The sequence below is a fragment of the Lutra lutra genome, chromosome 13 (genome assembly GCF_902655055.1).
Source record: "Lutra lutra chromosome 13, mLutLut1.2, whole genome shotgun sequence".
Lineage (NCBI taxonomy): Eukaryota > Metazoa > Chordata > Mammalia > Carnivora > Mustelidae > Lutra > Lutra lutra.
Genome location: NC_062290.1, coordinates 94,481,048 through 94,503,490, shown reverse-complemented (window position 1 = coordinate 94,503,490; position 22,443 = coordinate 94,481,048). Strand labels below are relative to the sequence as shown.

General features: G+C 62.7%; 1 protein-coding gene across 3 annotated transcripts in view; it reads left to right on the top strand.

Annotated features, from left to right (window-relative positions):
• The first annotated feature begins 3,411 nt into the window (after window positions 1-3,411).
• ADAMTSL2 (ADAMTS like 2) overlaps window positions 3,412-22,443 on the top strand; it is a 31,858-nt gene continuing 12,826 nt past the window's right edge. For 2 of the 3 annotated variants that reach the window (XM_047700869.1, XM_047700867.1), the window contains exons 1-11: window positions 3,412-3,659; window positions 5,403-5,493; window positions 6,007-6,149; window positions 7,045-7,120; window positions 8,250-8,352; window positions 8,836-8,981; window positions 9,119-9,242; window positions 11,660-11,740; window positions 14,190-14,365; window positions 20,076-20,418; window positions 20,834-21,206. In XM_047700869.1, coding sequence (XP_047556825.1) covers window positions 5,404-5,493; window positions 6,007-6,149; window positions 7,045-7,120; window positions 8,250-8,352; window positions 8,836-8,981; window positions 9,119-9,242; window positions 11,660-11,740; window positions 14,190-14,365; window positions 20,076-20,418; window positions 20,834-21,206 — 1,655 coding nt within the window. In that variant the 5' untranslated portion in view covers window positions 3,412-3,659; window position 5,403. Of the gene's footprint in view, window positions 3,660-5,259; window positions 5,494-6,006; window positions 6,150-7,044; window positions 7,121-8,249; window positions 8,353-8,835; window positions 8,982-9,118; window positions 9,243-11,659; window positions 11,741-14,189; window positions 14,366-20,075; window positions 20,419-20,833; window positions 21,207-22,443 lie in introns of all 3 variants that reach the window. The other variant, XM_047700868.1, reaches the window with a different exon arrangement.

Here is a 22,443-nt window from a genome sequence, read left to right as displayed (position 1 = left end):
CTTTCCTGGATGGGACAGCGCCCGGCTGCCAGCATGACTGTTCGACTACCAGCACCCCCCACCTGGTCCACCCCATGACCCCCCAGTGTCCCTCCCCAGCCCTGGATCTCTTCTTTGCCCTGAGCCTGCGACTCGCTGTGTTCCGCTGCCTCTCCTCAGCATCTGGTAGAAACATGCCTGTTTTCCTGTTTCCAAGCTTCTCCCCAGACATCCAGAAGGCTCTGGTAGAAAGACCGTCTACTAAAACACGGTTTCTTCAGCACCCCTTCCCCAGCCGGGGCCCCAGGGGGCAGTGCGTGTGGGTGGGGACCCTGGAGGAATCAGCATGCCAGCAGGGAGCTCTGCCTCCGGAGAGCGGAGGACCCCTTGGCTCCAGGAGCAGCCGCACAAGTCCAGCCCTTTGTTTACTGAGCCCCCAGTCCGTCTAGAACATGCTGGGCCTCAGAGGTGCCATGTGAACCAGGAGCAGCCCCCGCTCTGTGGGGTCCCAGCCGAGGGTCCAGAAAGAGCATTCTGAAGCCTCAACAAAACACTGGGACACCTGGGGGCTTCCCGGAGGAGGTGGCCCCAGCAGATCCTCTGGGGTGCTGAGTATGTCCAGAAGGGTGCAAAGAGTCAGGGGTAGGGCCCGAGATGGGGGCCCAGAGTCCTCTCTTACAGTGACTCTCCAGGGAGCCCAGACAGTTTGGATCCCAGGAGGGATGGAGCCAGGAGGGAGTGACCCCACTAAGTGATCTGTGGGGCTCAGTGCAAAATGGGGGACCTTTGTTCAAAAAGCAGGATGGAACCTTTTCTTTCCTCCATGGGTTCACCGGACCGATTGTGTCATTTTTTTTTATTTGAAGTTTGTCGTGTTCCTTTGGGCACGAGGATACTTTGGGGATGAGTGGTCACCCTCCCAAGTACCCAGGACCCCACCCAGAGACACTCAGCCCTGCTCCGGCCCCTTGGGGGGCAGAGGGCGGCTGTGGTTGATGGGTCCGGGCTGGGGGGTGGGGTCAAGAACCCCGGAGGTGGAGGGAGGTGGGCCAGGCGCGCGCCGAGGCGCTAAGGCCCAGTGTGTGCGCCATCGCCCCATCCCGTGCCACTTCCAGAACACGGATTCAAAGACTGCACCATTCCGACCGTCAACACGGTGACCGCAGAGCCTCAGCCCCGAGCGTGGGTCCCTTCCGGGCGTGGGTCAAGCTGCGGATTGGGTCCTGTGTGTGGCCGCTGGGCGGGAGGCTCCTCGGGCGTCTTGGGTTCCTGCCCGTGAGCTGGGCCCTGAGGGCACCAGGAGGCCCGGCCTCTGCAGCGGCCTCTGTGCTCGGAGCACAGTGAGGCCTTTGGGGAGGTGCTCCCTGCTTATCCTTTATTCTTCACCCCCCCAATTCCTAAGGTCTTTGGGGGGCCCCAGGAGCCTTCCCTGGCTCCCGGGGTCTCCCCCAACGTCTCTGGGGCCACTAGCAGGTAAAGCAGCAGCCGTGGGTTCCTGTGGGTCTCGACTGGGTGGGGAGCTCCCTGTGTCGCGCGGGGGGAGGGCCTGGACGGACTCCTTCAGGTGGAGGGCGGGGTGGGGCGGAGGCCGCGGGCCCAGGGTCACGCACCTGCGGGAGGTGGCGTAGCCTAGGGGTGGCAGGCGTCTCCCAGGCGCTGTCCCGCCGGGCTGAGAGGAGGCGCTGGGGGTATTTGTGTCGGCTGGCTGTGGGGTCCCTCCCAAGGGAAACCATTAGTCACCCTGGCGCTGGCTAGACGTGGAGCCAGAAACGCTGGGAGTTTCGGGACCACGCCAGGGGGGTGCAGGGCCCTGGCTCTTGGCTGGAGGGGAGGGGACGGCGGCTGAGGCTCCGAGGGCACCCTGGCCCTGTCTGTCGTGTGTCTGGGGGGGCGGGGAGGGGGTGCAGGCATGGGTGTGTGTCCTCCAGACTGCCCCAGCGACCGGCTCTGTCCTGTCTGTGCTTCAGTATGCGGACCGCAGGGGGCAGTGTGGACCTGGGTTCAAGTCTCCATCAGAGTGACTAGCCCAGCAGCCCCCGGGAGGGTGGGGGGGGGGGGGGACGCTGAGATGTACAAGACCTCCCCTTCCGCTTTCTTGGGGGAACAGAGGGTAGCACGAATGCACGTAAGAACCCCTGCAGACAGAGAGGATAGGGTCAGTGACAGTGGTGCGGTCCCTGCTGTGCCACCAATCAGATGTGTGACCTGGGGCGTCATTCAACAGTCTCGCAGCCTCAGTCCCTCCATCTGCAAAATGGGGATGGTTAGGATGCTGGTCTCAGAGCCCTCAGTTCACAGGAAGGACCCCATGCAGGATGGGAGGCGGTGTGGCCCTACTCTGACTCCTTCTCCACTGTTTCTGTCGGGGGCCAGACACCGGGCAGAACTTCCCCAGGGCTGGAATAAGCCTCAGCCACCCAGGACGCAGCCGAAGGAGGTGTTCACCTCACAGTTCCTCTGGCAAGGGATGGAGAGGGAGGAGGAGGGTTCTCCAGGGGCCGCTGGGGGCCTAGGCCACCTGCACAACTGAGGCAGGGCTGGATGACATGCTCAGGAGACCTTACATGCTGCTTCCACCCCGACCTTGTGTTTCCAGGAAGGTGGGCTGGTTGGGGTGGGGGTTCCAGGCCTGGCTTTGGGTATACAGTTTGCAGAATCTGGGGTCCGCCTGGGTTCCTGGGGGCTGGAGTTCACGCCGTGTGCTCCTGTGCTCCGTCCTCTACTCCACGCTCTGACTCAGCAAGAACACAGGCCTGGAGCCCCACGTCTGGCCTGCCAGGGGCTGCCCGACTGGCCCAGGCCCAGCCAGGCTGCTGTGCCCTGCCAAGCCGGTGCTGCGCGTCTGCACAGAGTTCCCCCCACGCCTCCCCCCACCGGCCCTGGCCATTTCAGCTGTCTGGTCCGCAGGCCACCGGCACCCCTGCCCCTTCCCTGGAGCCCTCGGCTGAGGCCTCACTGGGTCTCCCTTCATCCCTCCATCTGCAGAGGCCTCTGCCTCTCAGGAGAACCTTTCCAAGGCCGTCTGGGCGATCTGGACCTCACCTTTCCCATCTGTAAAATGGAGCTAGGTGACTGGACACCTCCTACCACCCAGGGACCGTGGCGGGGAGAGCCAGAGACTGGGCCCCTTCCCGAGGCAGCAGTCAGACAGGCCTGGGCTGGGCTCTGCCTCCACCAGCCTTCCCGTGACCCCAGGCCGGCGGCTGCTCCGTCTGGACACCCCAACACACGATTCCCCGTGCTGGCCCCGGGAAGGCGGCCTCCCTGCTTCTGCTCTGGGCCGCTGCCGCTCTGGAGGCAGCAGTCGGCAGGCAGCTGGGCCGGCCTGGCCGGGCTCCAGAGGCGCGGAGCGGGTTAAAGTGTGCGCCAGGCCGGCCGCGGCGGGCGGGGGAGCAGCCTGGTGGGAAGTGTGAGTTCCTCCCTGTCTGCCTGACAGCTATAAAGGCAGACGGGGCCGTAGAGCCGCCACTGGGCTGCACGCCTCCCTGGGAACCCCCTCTCCTGGGTGCTCTTTGAAGTGGAGGAGGGAGGTGGCAAGGGGGAGGAGGAGGAAGGGAGCGAGGCCGAGCCCACAGCTCTCTGCACTCTGAGCCTCCCCCTGCTCGGAGCACCTGGCGCCGCCTGCTCGCAGCGGCTCTGCCCCTTTCCCCAGGAGGACAACCTGCTGACCCCGGGGCCAGGTAGGCCACCTCTGCATTTCCTCTTCCCCACGCAGCCCTCCTAGGGCCTGGGTGCACTCCGGGCAGGCTGGGGGGGTGCGGAGCATCCCCTAGCCCCGTCGGGGAGTGGTTATGTAACCAGAGGAGGGCTCATGGGGAGGGTCGAGACCCTCAGAGCGCAGTGAGGGTGGCCCCTCAGCGCCCAGCCTCAGATGCCTGAAGCTCTTGGCGAGGCGAGCCTCTGCTGCGGGCCGGTGGCTGGTTTTGGACCCCAGGGAGGGATGGATCCCGCGTGAGCCGGACCTGGCCTGTGGCCAGCGGTGTCTGGGAGCCTTAATGAAAACCAAGTGTGGGGCCGGCTCAGCACCTGTCTTCAGCCCGGCAGGCAGGAGCTGGGGCACCGATGAGCCGATGGGACCGCCGTGGCGGGGGCCGGGGGCTGCAGATGGAGGCCTGCGGGGGAGGGGTGGCAGACGGGGTGAGGAGGTGACAGGCGGGCAGCAGGGGAAGTGGGGGTCGCTAGGACTTGGGCTCCGAGCTCCAGGGTGTCCTGCTGCCTGGTCCTGGCAGAGACATTCTGAGGGTGCACGGGGGGTGGCGGGCATAACCGGGCATCTGCAGGTGCTTGACCTGCCATGGTTGATGGAGGGGCGAGGGGACAGATCTGGAGGGGGCTTTGGGGCTGGTAGGGGTGGGGGAGGCTTTCACAACTTCTGCCTTGGAATCAGCAGGCGCAGGGAGTCCCTGCGTTTACTCTGCTCTGTGGCTTCAAGCAAGTTGACTTCTTTCTCTTGGGTCCAGGCTCTGGGGGATAGGTTTGCTGGTTTTTGAAACCCCTCCTCTGCCTTGCTGGCAAGTGACACTTAGGACCAGAGACAAATCTTAGACAGAAGCCGCGGAGGCCCCTGTACCTCCCGGGAGGCAGGCGTCCACACAGAGAAACCAGACAGGGAAGCCAGAGAGCCCAGGAGGCCGGAGGCCTTGATTTGACCCCTGGAAGGAAGGTCAAGTGGTGTTTGGGGCTGACAGTGCTGACTTGTCAGGAAACAGACGGTCCCGTAGCCCTGGGCTGCCCTCACTCCATACTCCGGGGGCAGAAGTGTCCATTTTGGTTGGGGCAGTAGGGGCACAGATGCCCCAATTCTGCCCAGCCTGAGATCCCTGAGGGTCCTGAGCCCAGCCCCCTCGAGGGCAGGGGCAGGGGTGGCCAGGGAGGGGAAGGGCCAGGCAGAGCAGGTGGCCTCCGTGGGCCCCTCCAGCAGCCCCACATGGCTGGCGGGGGGTTTACTCTCCCACGTGGGCAGCCAGCCCTGAGTGGATGACAATCCTCAGGTGTTCTCGCTCAGGCCGGTTCTTCCAGGCAACGAGTTCTGGTGTTTGGCTCCTTCATACAGTGGGTGTGGCCTGGGCCTATGGCCTCCTCAGCCGTCTGTGGGGTTCTCCACAGGCACTACCTGGGGGGCTCAGGTAGTGCTGTGCTTCCGAGGCAAAGCATGGAGCACGTCCCTGCCTGCCCTTCGAGGGGTGTGGGTAGGGAGAACAGGGTCAGCAAGCACAGCATGACCTATGACGCTTGTGCCTGTGCAGACATCCTTAATCACTCACCGACCTCTCCCAACAGGCCACCAGGGAGCCACTAGCAATTGATCCCAGATAGCCTCCTGGCCTCCATGCTGGGTGGGCCCCAAGGACTCTCCCCTCTTCCTCGTCAGCCGTCAGAAGATCTGGGCCTGGCCTAGCAGTGACTGTGGTCTTGCTTCCTAGGATGGATGGCGGACGGCAGCCTTCACTCTGGGTCTGGTCCCTGCTTTCTGGGGCATTGCTGGCTAGGGGCATGGCATCCACTGGGGCCACGGTGAGTGGGGAACAGCGTCCCTCACCCAGAGGGGCTGAGCTTGGAGGGGGTGTGGCCGGTGTGGGGCAGGTGTCCAGGGATCCCCGCACTCATTCCCAGAGCCCCACGAAGCTCCCGGGACAACCCTTACAAGCCAGGCCCCGGCCACTCAGATCCCTCTCTGATTTGGCAGGATGAGGTTGGAGGGAGCCAAGGGCTCCCTTCCAAGAGGGGCCTGGAGCAAGGTAGAGGGGCCTGCAGAACCCAGTCTGGGGCCCAGGTGCTCGGGACAGAGCAAGCAAGGATGGTCCCACCAAGCCCCTGGGATGATTCAGACTCAAGAATGGGAGGACCCATGGCCCACAGCTTCCAGGGTCTTCCCTCCAAGACTGCCCTGGAGACGTGGGCCTGGGGACCGAGTGACCCCACCAGTGGGCATCTGGGGGCCGTGTACTCCTGACCAGGGCACGGGGACGGCAGGCCAGTCCTGCCCGGGGCTTTGGCCTTCTAACCATCTGTGGGGACTGCCGCCAGGACAACAGTCCAACGTCCAACAGCCTGGAGGGGGGCACTGACGCCACCGCCTACTGGTGGGGAGAGTGGACCAAGTGGACGGCGTGCTCCCGCAGCTGTGGGGCCGGCGTGACGTCCCAGGAGCGACACTGCCTGCAGCAGAGGTAGCGGCTTGGTGTGCGGGTGGGGCAGCAGGGGCCTGGGGAGTTGGGGTGCTAGTGGGGGTCGTCTCGGGCTGGGGGGCATCTCTTTTGGAGGCCCCACAGGCCGGCGGGCCACAGGCTTCTCACAGGCCTGTCAGGGCTAAGGCTCCGGGCGGCCGTGTCCTGGGCTTCATCTTGCTCCGGGCTCCTGGGGACAGCACTTTCACGAGAGCAGGATCCATTTCTTGGGCATTCCCCCCTTTCTTTCTTTCTTTCTCTCTCTCTCCCTTCCCTCCTTCCTTCTTTCTTTCTTTCTTTCTTCTCTTTTTCTCTCACTTGCCCTCTCTTTCTTTCTTTTTAAAAAAGAGATTTAGACCCAACGTGAATATGAACTCATGACCCCGAGATAAGAGTGGGTGCTCTAGAAATGGACCCAGCTGGGCGGCCCTTCTTGGGATTTTTCAGTGAGGGGTGAGGTCTTCCCTGGCCTTCTCTTCTGAAGACATGAGTTGAACGAACATGGGGAACAACGTAAGGTCCAGTGGTTACCATCAGACAGACGTGGGCTCAAACCTTGCCTCTGTTGCTTCCTAACTGGGTGACCTTGGCCAAGTGACTTAACCCCTCTGAACATCAGTTTCCTCGTCTGTGGTGTGGACATCACCCTCCTACCTACCAGCCCAGGGCTGGGGCACAGTAAATGTTCTTGGTTTTACTCTTAGTTCTGTGTACAGAGACCCTGGGATAGCATAACAGAGTTGGATAGCATCCCTCCCCCGGACTGTGGTGGAGCCGTGAGGGTCAGAAAAGTTAGGGGGGCTTCTGGGGCCCAGCCCAGAGGCCATCTGGAGTAGGAGCAAGGTCGGTGCCTGTAGCTCGCAGCTCCCAACCCTTGCTCAGCCCGTCTTCCCACCAGGAGAACATCCGTCCTGGGCGCTGGGAACAGGACCTGCACGGGGACATCCAAGCGGTACCAGCTGTGCAGAGTGCAGGTGAGGCCCCCCGCCTGGTGTGATTTCAACCCCCCCACAAGCTCTGTCCTGGGCCTGCCCCCTATTTCCTGCCAAAGAGAAGGATGGTGAGGGGTCCTGGGCTCCGAGCCCCCTTCCTGCCTCAGATCGAGTCTGTCCTGCACCCCGTGTGCTCCGTACCCACAGGGATGAGGCTTTGCTTCAGTAGGGGGCTCAGAGTGGAGCCTCACGGTTTGAGATCTCTGGCCACGGCCCCCCACTCTGCTCACAAGTCCTGTACCAGGTGCTCACCAGGAGACAGGCAGTCACCAGGCGTCCCTGTCTCCACCTGTGAAAAGTCCCACGGCAGCCCACCCCAGCTCCCCCCAGGCGCTGGTGCTGTCAGCGCTCCCAGGAGGGAAGGGGGTGGTCAGAGGCACTGACACTGGCTTAGCCTCCAGGTGGCTTTCAATGGGGTCTGAGGCGGTCTGCACCTGAACTCCAGGGCATGGGGCAGAGAGACAGCAAGGCTTTGGAGTCTCTGTGCCCATGACCCAGTGTCCCTGTGGCTATGTCTCTGCCTATGCACACAAGCAGGGAGTTAGGGCCTGTGTTGGCATCTCTGGTCTGTTCCCCTCCTGGCTGCTCATGAGCTCCAGAGGGAGACCCACCTAAGCCCGGAGTGACCAGCTGCCCCCTGCTCCCAGGCCTCTCCCTTTCAGTCCCAGGGGTTCTTCTTCTATGAACTCAAGCCCTCCTTCAGTCAGTGAGCCATGTTCCAGCACCGTGGCCATAGCCACGGACACCCGGGTGGGCCTCTGCCCAGGGACGCAGGGCGAGCAGGCACCAGCGCAAGCCCCGCCCACGCCAGGTGCGCCTTCCCCGCCCCAGAGCGTCCGGGGAGGAGGCCAGGCTGGCGGGGACACGGAGGGACCCTGCCCAGCGCATGAGGAGGGCCGGCGCATGGACGTGCTTCATGGACGGCAGCTGCCCTTTGCTTGTCCTTGCTCCTTCCAGAGAGCGAGTGACACTGAGGGAGAACGAGAGGCCACCATGTGGGCCTCGGCTCTGGCCCGGCCATCCCTGCCGCAGCCGCTTCCTGCTTAGCCCGGACAAGAATGCCTTTGTCAGGCTGAGTTCCTCCTGGAGCCTCCCGTCTGTCGCCCTGCAGGAGTGCCCACCGGACGGGAGGAGCTTCCGGGAGGAGCAGTGCATCTCCTTCAACTCCCGTGTGTACGACGGGCGGACGCACCAGTGGAAGCCCCTGTACCCTGGTACCAGGCCTGGGGCTGTCTAGCGGGGGGCGGAAGGCAGGGGCACCCCCCACCCCCCACCCGATGGCTCCCTAATGTGGACGGGTGGGCAGGCGGGAAGGTGACACACAAGGGGCTTGTCCAAGGTCAAGACGGCAGTGAGCATCAGTTGGTCTCTCACTCGTGGAGTGAGTGCTCAGGTGCCCAGGACCCACAGCGCAGGGCCAGCACTTGGTTCGGACCTGCTGAGGAGAGGGACCCGCCCTCCACTTGCAAGGAGGCAGAAGCTGGAACTTGTGGACCCCAGGCTGGGCCAGACCCCCCGCATCTTGGTCTGATTTTGCCACTGAGACCCCGGGCAAGCCCCTTGCACGCTCCAGGCCTTAGTTTTTCCATCTGTGCTATGGGTGGGAGGAGCTCGGTCTCCATGGAGGGAGAGGGGAAGGCCCCAGTCCCTCTGCGTCCCCCACCCCCCGCCCCTGACAGCCTCCGTCTCCCCCTCAGACGACTACATCCACATCTCCAGCAAGCCCTGCGACCTGCACTGCACCACCGTGGACGGCCAGAGGCAGCTCATGGTCCCCGCCCGCGACGGCACGTCCTGCAAGCTCACCGACCTGCGGGGGGTTTGCGTGTCTGGAAAATGTGAGGTTGTTAAACATTGTAGCAAAAGTCCTGCTGGTCTCGTTGCACTGAGCGCCCCACCTGTCTGCCTGTGGCCGTCACGGCCCCCGGGGCCCGGGTCTCGGCGCCCTCCCAGCGGCCCTCTCCGCCTCCCTTCCTGTAGCCCATCGGCTGTGACGGGGTGCTCTTCTCCACCCACACGCTGGACAAGTGTGGCGTCTGCCAGGGGGACGGGAGCAGCTGCACCCACGTGACCGGCAACTACCGCAAAGGGAACACCCACCTCGGTAAGAGCCCCTCACCCAGGGCCCCGCAGTGAGCCTGAGCCCGAGCTGCTGAGCACCTCTGCCAAGTTCCCTTCCCTCTCGGGTCCCCTGATCCTCCCCACTGGGCCCCGGGTGGGCCGGCCAGGTGCTCCGGGAGACCCCCCTTTGGCTAGGAATCCTGGGCCACTCTTTATTGAGTACCTACTGCATACCAGGCGCCTCAGGGCACCCTTGGATGGGGGATCATGTTTGACCATTGCAGCAGCCCCAAAAGGGGGAAACTGAGGCACATTTCCCCTCTTCACAGCTGATGTGAGATTTGAGTCTGGGTATGAGGATTCTGGGGCCTGAGCCCCCGAACCTGAGTTTCAGGGAGCTGAAGAGGTGCGGAGGCCGATTCCGGCACCAAGCCAGTCTCGCCCTTCCCCAGGCAGCGGCACGTCCATCCGTCCGTCCGGTGTGCCGGTTTGCTGTGGCTCGGCTGGGGCTGGTGGGGCGTGGTGGGCAGCCAGGGGGTCTGAGCGCGTGACAGGACTTTGTGGTTTAGAACAATGCACTTTAGCTCTCGGCGTGGAGCTGACTGCATTTCTGGGTCTCAGTGAATACTCATGGGGTCAGACTGGGGAAAGCAGGGCACGTGAAACCCAGCCGGCACATGGGGAAACCGAGGCCCGCCGTGGGAACGCCAGCTCAAGGTTCCGGAGGGAAGCTGGGCAAGTCCGGACTCGGAGCCACCTCGGCCCCAGGGCCGTGGGGACCCCAGCCGTGTCCTGGAAGTCCCACTCCCCACAGGAGGGGTAATTTTGGAGTTAATGATAGGGTGTGGATGTGGGATGCCGGGATGGGCAGGCCGGACTGAGGAGGGACAGGATAAAGGTAGGAGGGAGGGTTTGAGATGGGGAACCCAGGCCAAACAGCCAGTTGGGGGTCTGAAGAACACACAGCCAGCGAGGGGAGGGCTTTCTGCCAAATTCCCGGGCATGGAGACAGCAGCGCATCTCCCTCTGAGCGCCCAGGGCCATGTTCTGGGGGCTACACAAAGGCCTGAGAGACACGGTCCATGCCCCATGGAACTGCCCCCTTGGGAGGCTAGAGGCTGACACTTCCAATCCCGCCGACATCTGCCTGGGTGCTGGGCCGGGCTCTCACACCTCAGAACATTGCCAGAAAGGGATGGGCACGCGGCAGGTGTGAACACAGGCAGAGAGCGGCGAAGAAACCAGCGTGAGGTCACACAGCCAGAGGTGGCAGAGTGGGGTCCAAGCCCAGACAGCCTGGCTCTGGGGTCCGGGGTCCTAAGAGCCGCCCCCGCATGCTTCCTGATAAACGCGGGCGCGCTCACTGTGGCACCAGCCCTGCCGGTGCAAAGGCCGTTATTAAAGGCGTAGGAAACTTGTGGGCCGGCTGCTAATTTAAGAAGGAATTCTCTGAACCCTACAGTTAGAGAAATGACCATTAACCCAAGCCCTCCTCTCCCGCTCTTTTCCCCACTCTCTGTACTACCAGTGTGCAGCGGAAACACTGCCAGGGCGAGGGGGCTAGTGTGCACCTCCCCGCCCCGTTCTCTCCAGCCCAGCCCAGCACTCAGGGAGCCTGAGCTTCGCCGCCATGGGGGGGGCTAACACTGCGGGAATGGGCCCCCCGCTGCAGACCACGGCACCCCCTGTCCCCTGTGCTCTGGCCCAGAGCCACTTAGCACCCTCTGGCTGGGAGGGGCCAGCTCAGGGCTGGGGGAGGGGCAGGCCTGCAGGGGACGGAGGCAGATGCACTCTCCTGTGACATAGGCGTCACCCTCCGCAAACCCGATTTCTGAAAACACGATCACCAGTCTTTCCTGGGAGACGTTTCTATCTCCAGGCTTTTAAAGTCTTTCCTCCTTCTCCTCAGACCACCCTCTACTCTCTGCGGGGAGCACCTCTCTCTTCCTCAGACCCCTGTCCCCCAAGACCCTAGGTCCCATCATTGGGGGTCTCTGTGGAGGGTCCCCAGGGTGAGGCTCAGTGCCCTGCAAAAACCATCCCAAGGGCCTCAAGTGGGAGCCAGTGTCCCCATGCATAGATGAGGAGACGGAAGCCCAGGGGCTCAGGGCCATCTCAGTGGCACAGGGCAGGGTAGGACCTAAGTCTGCCGGCCCCTAGCAGATTTAGGGTATCTGTGGCCTGTGGGGTCTGTCCAGAGGGGCTAGGGCAGGGACTGAGGAGTGTGGTCACCCATGACCTTGACAGGAGAGGGTCATGGAACCTGGGTGGCAAACCAGCCCTCAGCGGCACAGGGCTTTTCTGAGGGCCTTGGAGTTGGGTCTTGGGTCTGGGTGTAGCCGCTCAGGGAGGGCTGCCTCAGCCCCTCACCCCCCAGGAGCACGGGAGGGTGGGGACTTTCTAGCCAAGAGGTGGTGGCCATGGCTGACTCACTGTTCGCTATCCTCCCGTTTCCCCCAGGTTACTCTCTGGTGACCCACATCCCAGCCGGGGCCCGAGACATCCAGATTGTGGAGCGGAAGAAGTCTGCGGACGTCCTGGGTACGTGGGCGGGGCCGGTGCTGCTCGGGTTTTGTAGGCCGGGAAACGTCCGGATGCGGGAGGGACGCTTGACCCTGCATCTGGCCCGCAGGAGAGGGTTAGGCCCCAGGAGCCAGAACTTGACCTGGGTGTGTGTCTTTGTGTGTCGGGGGTGCTAGGGAAACTGACCTCACCCCCAAGTGTGGAAGGGCCTATACTCGGAGCTGCCCGACGAAGGAGGGGCCGGTGAGGACAGGTAGCAAGTTCCCCGTCCCTGGAGAGCCAGGCGGAGGCAAAGCTGGGGGCGCTGGAGGTGGGGTTCTCTGGCTGCCCCCACCCCAGGGCACAAGACTGAGACTCAGGAAGTGAGTAGGTTGAGAAGGACAAAGAGCAGGTCGGTGGCCAGCAGGAGGCCACGGGGCATGTGAAGCAGAGGCTCCGCCTCAGACTCAGGCCTGGCGGCTCTCAGGTCCTGGCTCTCTCCGCTGCATGGTCTCTGGGGGGCGCGGGGCCGGGGCAGGGAGGGGCCTTCAACTTGAGGATTCTGTAGTGATTAGCGTGAGTGGCTGAGGTGGGGAGGCCCCAGGTTGGTGACAATTTCTGGGAAGTGTCCCTGTGTAGTCGGAGAGTTGGCCTGGCAATGTCCTGGTCCTCACTCCTGGAGGGCAGCCTGAGGCCCTTCTGGCTGAAGTGGGTGGGTGGGTGCGGCCGCTGGTAAGCCGTCCTGCACCTGGCCTTGCCCGGTTCGGGGTGGGCCAGGGACCCCGGCAGGGAAGCCTGCCCCGACGCCTGGCTCATGTCCCCATATCTCAGGGCAGTGCGTGAGAGCCAGGACGGGCGGGGGGACGCCCACCCTCCTCGGGGGATGCTGTGGGTGGGGACTCTGCCAGCGGTCCCCCAGGAGGGACCTGGCCTAGGCTCTCCGCCCTTGAGGCCCCCAAGCCCCACCCCCTTGCCAGCGGCTCTGCACACTCGGGGCCCCCGGCCCCGCCACCCCGGCTCAGGAGCCAGGCCTCTGCCAGGCCGGTGGCTCTGTCCCCCACTGGGAGGGTGGCGAGGCCAGGAAACACTGTGTTCTCGGAGCTGGCTGCAGAGTATCGCTCTTGAACCAGACGCGAGGAAACAGCGAGGACGGCCTCTGAGCAGCGGGAGAGCCGCAGGAAGGAAGGTCATTGCTGTCAGGAAACAGGCTTTGGAGGCTGGCCGGTGGCTTAGCCCTGTGCACGGACCTGGCGGCAGGGCCCAGCACACCCCCAGGGCGCAAAGCCTGGCGGTCATTCACGCTCTTTTCTGATATTGCTCCCTCAAGGGTGTTTTTCCAGCAGATGTGTCTTGCTGGTTGCTCTGCCTGATAATAAATGAGTGGCCAGGCTCCTCTGCCCGGATTGCATCAGGAGCTCTGGAAACGGAGCTCTTCCCCACCCTCAGGCCGGTTTCTGGAACTGGCTCTAAGGACAGCCTCTGAAAGGCACGCTGTGCCCCAGCATGCAGACCCCCTCCTCATTCCCATCCCCTAGGCCCAAGGCTCCCAGCCCCTCTGCTAGCCCTCCACAGCCCCAGGCCACCCAGCGGCCCCAAACAATCAGCCCAGCTCTGGGCAGTGGCTCTGGCCTCTGGGGCTGGCAGGAGACGGGTGCTGAGGGTTGCACATACGTTCCTGCTGTCTGGGCGTCATCAGGCCCGGGTCAGGCCCTGGGAGTGGCCATCCTTCGGAGGTCCTCTGTGCCAAGTGTCCACCCACACCCCGTCTCAATGAGAGGGTGACTAAGCCTGTGCCCAGGCTGTCCTCTGCCACACTGGGGAGAACGGACTGATTGTGTAAGTGGTCAGCCTGGTCACGGCAGCTCTGGCCACAGAATGTCAGGGCTCCCAGGGACAGCAGCCCGTCAGCTTGCAGTAGTCCGGCAGAGCCCACTGGGGCCGCTGGGACAGCATTCTGGGCCAGTCAGGCCAGGGCTACAGTGTCACCCCTGGGGTCCCCTCCCCACGTGTGGTCCCTTTTCCAAGGTGGGAAGCTGGGTGGGCGGCAACTCACCCAGGGTCACAGAGTGAATTTTCAGCAGGGCTGTGCCTATGGCCCAGCCCTGAGCCAGCCAACACCTGATGTCTGCTGTGTGCCTTCCCCAGTCTCTGAGCCCTTCTGGTCCTCCTGGTCCCTTAGCCCTGATGCTGCTCATCGTGCCTCTTTAGAGGTGGCTGGACGGGACCACCAGGCTCCAGGCCAGCCCAATCCATCTCCTGGACAATTTAGGCTGATGGGAAAGTATGTTCACTCCTCCTTACTATTTCCAGGGCAGGGCCACGGGCTGGACATGGTCGGAGCCCCCGCCTCCCTCGAAGCAGAGAGTGTCCTGGGGCGGGTCACAGAGCTGAGCTGGCCGTGGCTGCCTGGGTGGGTGATGCTGCTCCACGTCCCTCCCCCTCCTCTGGCCCGGCCAGCTCAGGTGACGAGGCGGCTTTGCCCTTCCAGCCCTTGCAGATGAAGCCGGCTACTACTTCTTCAACGGCAACTTCAAGGTGGACAGCCCCAAGAACTTCAACATCGCGGGCACCGTGGTCAAGTACCGGCGGCCCATGGACGTCTACGAGACTGGCATTGAGTACATCGTGGCGCAGGGACCCACCAACCAGGGCCTGAACGTCATGGTGGGTGAGCCGGGCCGGGGCCGGCGGCATCGCGGGGAGTGTCTGGTGCCGCGCACAGATGGCCCCTCTGGCCCGCGAGGCGGGGTCTCCCGGTCACTTCCTTGCTCACCCGCCACCTGGGGTCTGTCCGTCACGTCGTCTCCAATAACCCGTTAGTGCATCACCTCATTTACCTGGCCACTGCGCGGCTGCCGCCTTCTCAGCGCCACCCCAGGGGTTGGTGGCCGGTCCTGCGTGCGCTCACTCGTCCGTCCACTCATTCATTCATTCACTCGTTCATCAACTTCACTCTTTCATTCACTCATTCATTATCATTCATTCTTTCACTCTTTTGAAAAACATTTTTATTAACATATGACGTATTATTAGCCCCCGGGGTACAGGTCTGTGAAACGCCAGGTTTTCATACCCCACAGCACTCGCCATAGCACACACCCTCCCTGATGTCCATAATCATTCATTCATTCACTCATTCATTCTTTATCATTCACTCACTCATCCGTTAACTCCCTCCTTCCCTCCTTCTCCACGGCGGTTGGTGACCCTGGTGGGTCTGCATAGCCGGGAATGGCAGTCATCGGGATCAGCGGGAGTTGCTGAGGATGGGAAACTAGTTGGGGCTGCGGGGATAAGGGCCCCTCCCCACTCCGCAGTGGGGACTTTACCCCCCCCACCCTCGAGTTCCCTGCCCCGGCCCCACTGTCCCTGCAGGATGCTCCTGGCTTCTGGGGACAGGGCAGGGAGGGAGCCGAGGGGAGGAGAGAGTTTGTGCCGGCTCCACTCAGCTTACCACAAGCTTTCCCATGGCCACTGTCTAGAAATAAGTGCCGTTGCCACTTGTGCCCCAGCACCAAGAAAACGGGAGAGGACTTGTCACTGAAATCAGGTGACATCCGGTTGGGCAGTTCTGACATTTTTCAAAGTCTGATGGCTTTTGTAGAAGCCGAGGGATACGCTGGGCCAGAACCCACCCACCTGACCCATGTGATTTCCAGGTCCCAGCAGGATGGGCACCCATATCCTCCCTTGAGAGGAGAAGCCTGGGCACGTGGAGCCAGTGACGGGCACGGGCCCAGGCTGGTCCGCGACACCGCTGTGCTCTGAGCCAGGTCAGCCCGCTGCCCCAACCAGTTGTTCCTGTAACGGCTGTGCGGAGCCTTCTGGAATCGGGGGGGCTGTCCACCCCCCCCCCCACGGCTTCTTGGCTGAGGAGCTTCCCAGGATGGCCCCAGAACCTCCTGGGGGCCACAGACCTCTGCACCTTCCGTGGGAGCGGCCCCTGAGGCAGGCTGACTGCCCGGCTTCGCCCCAGCTGGGGGAGCCGCGTTGCAGGTCAGGGTCCCAGGACGCAGACATTGGGACAGAGGTCTGTGGGGCGGGGTTGGGGGTGTTCTCAGGAGACGAGGTGTGGCGTCTCAGCTGACCCCCCTGGGGGCCCTGGGGTTGCAGGGGCCCCTCAGAGCCGTGTCGAGTTGAGGCAGAAAGGCCGGAAGCCACGGGGCAAAGGGCGTGACCTTGGGAGAGGCAGGTCTCTTTGGCTGAGGCTAGTTGCTGGGCCAGGTCTCGCTGTGAACTGTCCAGAGACGCTCCGGGCATCTCACTGAACGGCAGGGCCTGGGGACACGGCGCCACACCTGCTCCTATCCATTTGCTCTGTAGAACGGGCTTAACTTGGCTCTGGAATTCCGGTTGGCTTCTTCCCAGGGAGCCTCCAGGAAGGCTGGTGGGACGGACAGCGGCTCGTCATGGGGGCTGCTGTGGATCCTAGAACTTGCCTCCTCCCCTAGCCACTCCAGACTGCCCTCTGCTAGTCTAGGTGGCTCACCTGGCCAGGTGTCCGTGTCCCTCTTACTGAAGGGGTCTGGGCTCCCAGTCTCCAGGCCCTTTTTCCATCCCCGTTCTTACCCAGTTACCATCCGAAATGGGCAGAGGGGAGCCGGAGGGGCCCCAGCAGGGGATCGGATACATTCTCTGCCCCTAGGGTTGAAGCATCCTTGGCGGTCAGGATTAATTCCCCGCCAGGGCGGCCGTTCCTTTCCTGATGCTGTCCTGACACAAGGCACCCAAGTGGACCAGGTGGCAGTCAGAGCTGACAGTTGAGTGACATTCTTGCTGTGTCTCCTGCTGACAGTGTCCCGCCCCACCCCACCGCCGGCAAGTGCAACCTATAGACCTGCAGACCCTCGAGCCCCAGGGGCCGGGAACCCCAGATGCCCACGGGGTCCCAGGGAATGGTGACCACTGCGATGTCTGTTCTGTGCTTCCCAGACCCAAGCAGTCTGCCCACTGGGGACCCGGGACATGGTATAACAGTGTCCCCTGCCACACCCCCTCGTTTCTTGGCACCTCATTCTCAGGCAGGCAGCATCTGCGTGACGCAGCCCAGGGTGGGCCCCGTGGATCTCAGGATCATGTGCCCGCCGTGGCACTTCCTTTGCTAGAAAGTAGGTCCCTTTGTCCTACGCAACGTCCCTGGTAGCCTGTCTCAGCGGATCAGAGGCTCTGTGAGGCCTCTGGTGTGGGCGTGAGGCCTTGCGGGCGGGAAAGGCAACCTCAGCATCAGAAAATCAGTCACTTCCCCTGCCAGGACAGAACGAAGTCTCCAGTGCTCCCCTTACCCTCAGAGAGCCGATGGCCCCTCAGGGCTGCAAGCTAGCCGGAGGGTCCATGCCAGATGGCCAGCACCGGACGGCGGGACTTCCCGTCGAGGAAGGAGCTAGAGCTGCCGTGGAGGGTGAGCACCTCGCCCTCGGGGATACGCCTAGTCTGCCCCTTGCCACCATGGCTGTTCCCATCACACACCTGCCATCTGTGGGCAGACTGATGGCAGAGGCTGGCCTGGGTCAACCGGCATGGCCGTCCACCCATCACTTGGTGGCTCAGTCCCCTCCCATGGGGATGCTCCCTGGTGTGCATGGCGTCTTACAACCACGGATCCAGCCCCAGTATCTACTCCAGACCTCCTCCTCCCCAGTCTTACACCTTTGCCACCAGGACCCCGACCCACCACCCAAGCCACAGGCCGCCCTGCCACGAGTCAGTACACGTCCTCACCTGTGCTGCTCTGCGTTTGCTACAGAGCAGGGCTCACGCCACACACACAGCAGGAAGCCCGCTGGGAGGATTTCCCTTCGTGGCAATTTTGCGAAGCCGTCCCTGAGGGGGGCCCTAGTGAATCAGGCCCGTTTTCAGCTCGTACCCCCACACGGAGCTGACCCATCGCAGGCTCAAGTTTGGCCATTTTCCTCCTCCCTGACTTTGTCCTCATGGCACCTCGCGCAGCTGCGGCTGTGAGTGGTAGGTGTTGGGTGGGGGCTCGGAGGCCGAGGGTTTCCATCAGCTGCTCATCCAGCCTCTGCCCCGATTGTACCTAGTCTGCATGTGACGATCCCAGCTCACCGTTGGACCACTGCCAGGCCCTCCCGACTGAGTAACTTGGTGGAGTTCCGCTCTGGCTGCATGGGTCCCTTGATGTCCTGGGGTCCCACGGGTCCATCTCTAGTAGGCCCGGTAGTATGTCAGAAGCTCTTTTCCAAACAATGCATATTGGTTTGCTGTGGGCAGCGTGGCCTTGCTCCAGAACGCTAGGGGACTCTTGTCACTGTCTTATCGAGGCTGGCCAGTACGGTCCACATGACATCTTTCCCCAGGTCTCTCTGTTACTGTTTACCTCACTGCCTAGACCTGCCACAGAGCCCCTTCTCCCCAGGACCCCACCGAGACCTGGCAGCTTCCTAAGGCATCCAGGATGTGGGTTGGACCAGCATTCCTGAACACGAAATACGCTATGTCCCAAATTCGTCGTAAGGGAGGAATAAGATGTGACCTTTACTTTCAAGGAGGATGTCCTGGCGTGCCCAAGGCCACTGAGTCCTGGGGTGTTCTCCGGTGGGGGCTGGGCACTGAATCTTTATAGGGTTTAACATTTGATCCTCCGGAATACAGATGCTTTACTGAGGCCTCCTGGACCGTTTCCTGGTCCGCTGGTCCAGTAGATACGATGTTAGCTGTGAAGAGGACCCGTGTGAGGTTCTGTAGAACGGTCCAGACCCCCTTGCACTGTAGGAAGTCGGGGAGCAGGATTTGGTGAACACCGCCCTGGGGCAAAACTGCCAACGTGTACTGTTGTCCGTCCCAGGAACTAAAACCACTCCTCCCTGGTCGGGTTCGAAAAGAAGGCATTTGCCCCATGAGTGGCCACATGCAATCAGATTGAGGTCCTGTTAATCTGCTCCAGAGGAAGCACCGTCTCTGTTGCAGGGCTGCCGCTGGGGCCCCGGCTTGGGTGGGTATGGGGGGCTCTCCATCACCCTCCTGGACCTGTCTTGTTTCCATAGGGGCCAAACTGTTGAGTTCGGTGAGGGAGGTGGGGGCCACTGCCTCGTTTTCTTCAGGCCGCCAGGAGTGGCACTAATCTCTGTAATTGCCCCAGGATGCAATATTGTTTTCGATTTGCTTTCTCGGATGGGGATGGGGAGGTGCTTGGGCTCATGAGCTTCCCCTCAGCTCTCCCCGCTACAGTAGCTCTTACCCGACGGGCTGAGGAGCCGACTACCAGCCATGAACTTGGAACCGGGGAAGCCTTGCTTCCAGCAGACACACCGTGAGCCAGACCGGGGCCATAGTTGGGTCACTAGTCCCCCATATGCCCTCACACTCACAGGGGGCAGATGATGGCTTGGGTCCCTGATTAACCGTGACAACTTGGACCCCGGTTCGCTAATACCTACCCATTTCTCCAGTGAACCGTTAACTGTCAGTGACGGTCAGCTCTTTGGGAGAAGAGCAGGGGGCATCGTTACCCTATAAACTTGTGGTCTTCTTCCAAGGCCCTGGCCGTTGGTCAGTGGTTTGTGGGTCTGAATGGGGATGGAATTTCCCAGGGCAGCTGCCTTCAGCCCCTTGAATATTCATCCTTGATTCTCTTTCGATCTTATAGATCAAGAAGCTGGTTTTCTGGGCCTGTTTATTTGTCCCCTGGGAGACCTTTGTCCTCCTGGCTGTGTGCAGAGGTCTCTGTGGGACAGGCCTCCTGGTTATACTGGTGTGTCCTGCCATCTGCTATGGTCTGTGGACACTGAACGGCATCCCTCCTTGTCCATCCAGATGATGCCAGCGCCTCCTCACAGGCACAATTCCTTTCACTGTGGTGAACAGAAGCCCCCCCCCCCCGGGTGCTCCTGTGGGAAATGGTCACTCGGTGGGATTTGCTGCCTTTCCTTAATGCTCCCATCCTCTGCCAGGGCCTTACCCTTCGCTTAGGTTGGTGTCCTTTCTCCAAGCTTCCTAGAACTGCCCTGGTGGCAGGTTAGCTCTTTCTCCCAGAGCTATGCCCGGATTTCTGGCCTGTGGCGAGAATAAAGTGCAGGTCGGGCTTTAGTCAGGTATGAGACTTGTAGCACATCCTCCGGGCACGCGCCACGGCCTGTACCTGGGGAGGGCAGCTCCCTCCGCCCCTCCTGGGGTGTGCCCCTGCTCCCCAGGCTTTGGGTGCGGGCTGCCCGAGGGTGAGGGGCAACCTGGGTGGAGACCCCCTTCTTTGGTCCAGGGTGAGTCCCTGGGAAGGACTCAGCTGCGGGCCATGGCCGGAAACGGTCTGGCAGCTCGGGACAAAAGTGCATCTTTGCCCTCGGGGCTGGTGGGCGCTGAACCTCGGTGCCACTCCAGGCTCGTGTGGAAGGGGCGGGGTCCCACTTCCTCTCCCCCCTAGGTGTGGAACCAGAATGGCAAGAGCCCCTCCATCACCTTCGAGTACACGCTGCTCCAGCCGCCGCACGCCCACCGCCTACAGCCTGTCTACTACAGCTTCTCCGAGCCTGCGTCTGAGAGCGCGGAGAGCCAGGAGCTGGACGGCGCCGCGCTGCTGGGCTTCCTGCGGCACAACGGCTCCTTCTATGGCCAGACCTCCTCCGAGCGCCTGGACAACCAGCTATTTGGCCACCTGGGCCCGGGGATTGAGCTGGGTCTGAGCAAGGGCCAGGAGACCAACGAGGTGTGCGAGCAGGCCGGCGGCGGAGCCTGTGAGGGACCTCCCAGAGGCAAGGGCTTCCGAGGTAACCAGGAGGGACAGGATGGGGCGGGGGCTTCCTAGGGAGAAGGGGGTCTTCTGTCCCCAGCGGCCCGCAGACGGGAGGCTTGCTATGTGCATCCGCCTGGGGCCGGCAGGCCCATTTCAGATAAGCTCACGTGCTGAGGTCCAGGCCAGTGGGAGTTCTGGGGGGGTCCCTATTTAATCCATGGCGGAATCAAGCAGGTTTCCCTGCCGGAGGGTATCCAGGCCGGCTTGCACACGCACCTCTACTTGCCGTCTTCACCCGCTTCCTAGGCAGAAGCCTGCCTCTGGGGGGCTCCCGGTTCGGGTCTTTGCTGCTGGCCACACCAGCTCCCCTCCCACCCCCTGCCCCCAGGGGCAGCCCTCGCGCCCACACGAGGGAGCCCTCGAGAGTGAGCTACCTGTCTCCCTCATAGACGGCAATGCCACTGGGACGGCTCTCGCGGGGGACAAGGATGACCAGGAGGTGGACACACGTCTCCCCTCTCAGCGGCTCCTCTCTGCCAATGTCATCTCCGACCAGCTCTTGGGCACAGGGTCTGACTCCAGGGAGCTCCCCTTCAACGAGACTGGCAACAGCATCTTTGCGCCGGGCACGCCGAGGAGCTCGGCAGCCGAGAGCCTGTACGCGGACTACGAGGAGAACGAGGGGGCCGGAGCTTATCTGCTCAATGGGTCCTACCTGGAGCTGCACAGCGACGGCATGACCAACGTGTCCTCCGAGGCCCCGTTCCCGAACGCCAGTGCCAGCCTCCCCACTTTGGCCGGGAACCGGACGCACAAGGCCAGGTAGGGCTGGGGCTGCCGGGCGGGGCTCGGTGGGTGAGGCCAGAGCCTGGGGCGCGGGCGGGGGAGAGCCCTTCCTGCGCAGGCTCCTGCCCCCGGGATCTGAGTAGGCGGCAGGAGCCTGGCTTTCAGGGAGCCCTTCCCACCAGTTTGGCCCGTGAGTTAGAGGGGGTGCTGAGTGCCCATGTGTGACCCCAGCACTGGCTCAGGAGAACCATTCTGAGGGGTCATCGTGAGCCAAGCTCGGGCCAAGCATCCATGTGCGTGGAAACACCTGTCACAACTGCTCGTAGTGTTAGGACAGTGATAGGGACCCAGAGGGAGTTGTGCCGTGGAGCCCGAAGGCCTGGGATCCTGCGGATGCTCCAGGCTCCTCACTGCATGTGGAGTGGCTCGGCTCCACCCTCCCTGCAGGCCAGAGAGGAGACAGCAGGGGTCCAGTGGGGCCTCAGCGCGCGGCCAGACCCCAGAATCAGGCATTGGGAATAAGTCCTTCTGCTTCAGGGGCTGGAGGTACCCCTCGGATATGTCAAGTAAGGGTCTACCTGGGGCCTGGGCCCCAGAGCTAGGGACACACCTGGAGACACCTGGACAGTCACGGCTGGCTCTGGGTTGGAGGCTGTTGGGAGCAGCGTGGCCCCAGGCCTGCTGCTATCCCGGCCAGGAGACAATCCTTGGTGACAAGTGCCTTGTGCTGTCGAGGGCCACCATGGAGGGTCTCTTGCTGTTCCCCAGAAGCTCAGGGGGCAGCTCCCTGTTTCGAGCAGAGCAGGTCAGGCTCGGCAGTCGCTGGTGGTGGTGGCCGGGGTGGGGGTACTGGAGGCGGGAAGGACTAGGTGGTTTTTGTTTTGTCTTCTGGAGACCCACCCAAAGCCCCGACTTTAGACACCAAACAGGAATGGGGCTGAGGGTGCGGAGGTGGGCATCCTTGGGACCCTCGAGGACTGGGTTTCATAGAAGGTTTGGGCTTCACTCACAAGGTGACGTGGTTGGGGTGACCCTCTCACCTGTGGGCCTGGGGACAAGAGCAGCAAAGTGGCCCTCCTTAGCCGACGAGGGTGCCTGCGCCTTCTCTCGAGCTTTTTCCTGAGCCCCCCATCCCCCCAGTCTCAGGGAGCAGCTGGGGCGCCTCTGGGATGCCTCTTATAGGCTCTGGGTGGAATTCTTTGCAAATGTGGACAGTGAAGCTTCTGAGGCCGCCCTTCTTCCCGCGGGGCCCGCCGGGGCTGTCTGCCCACCT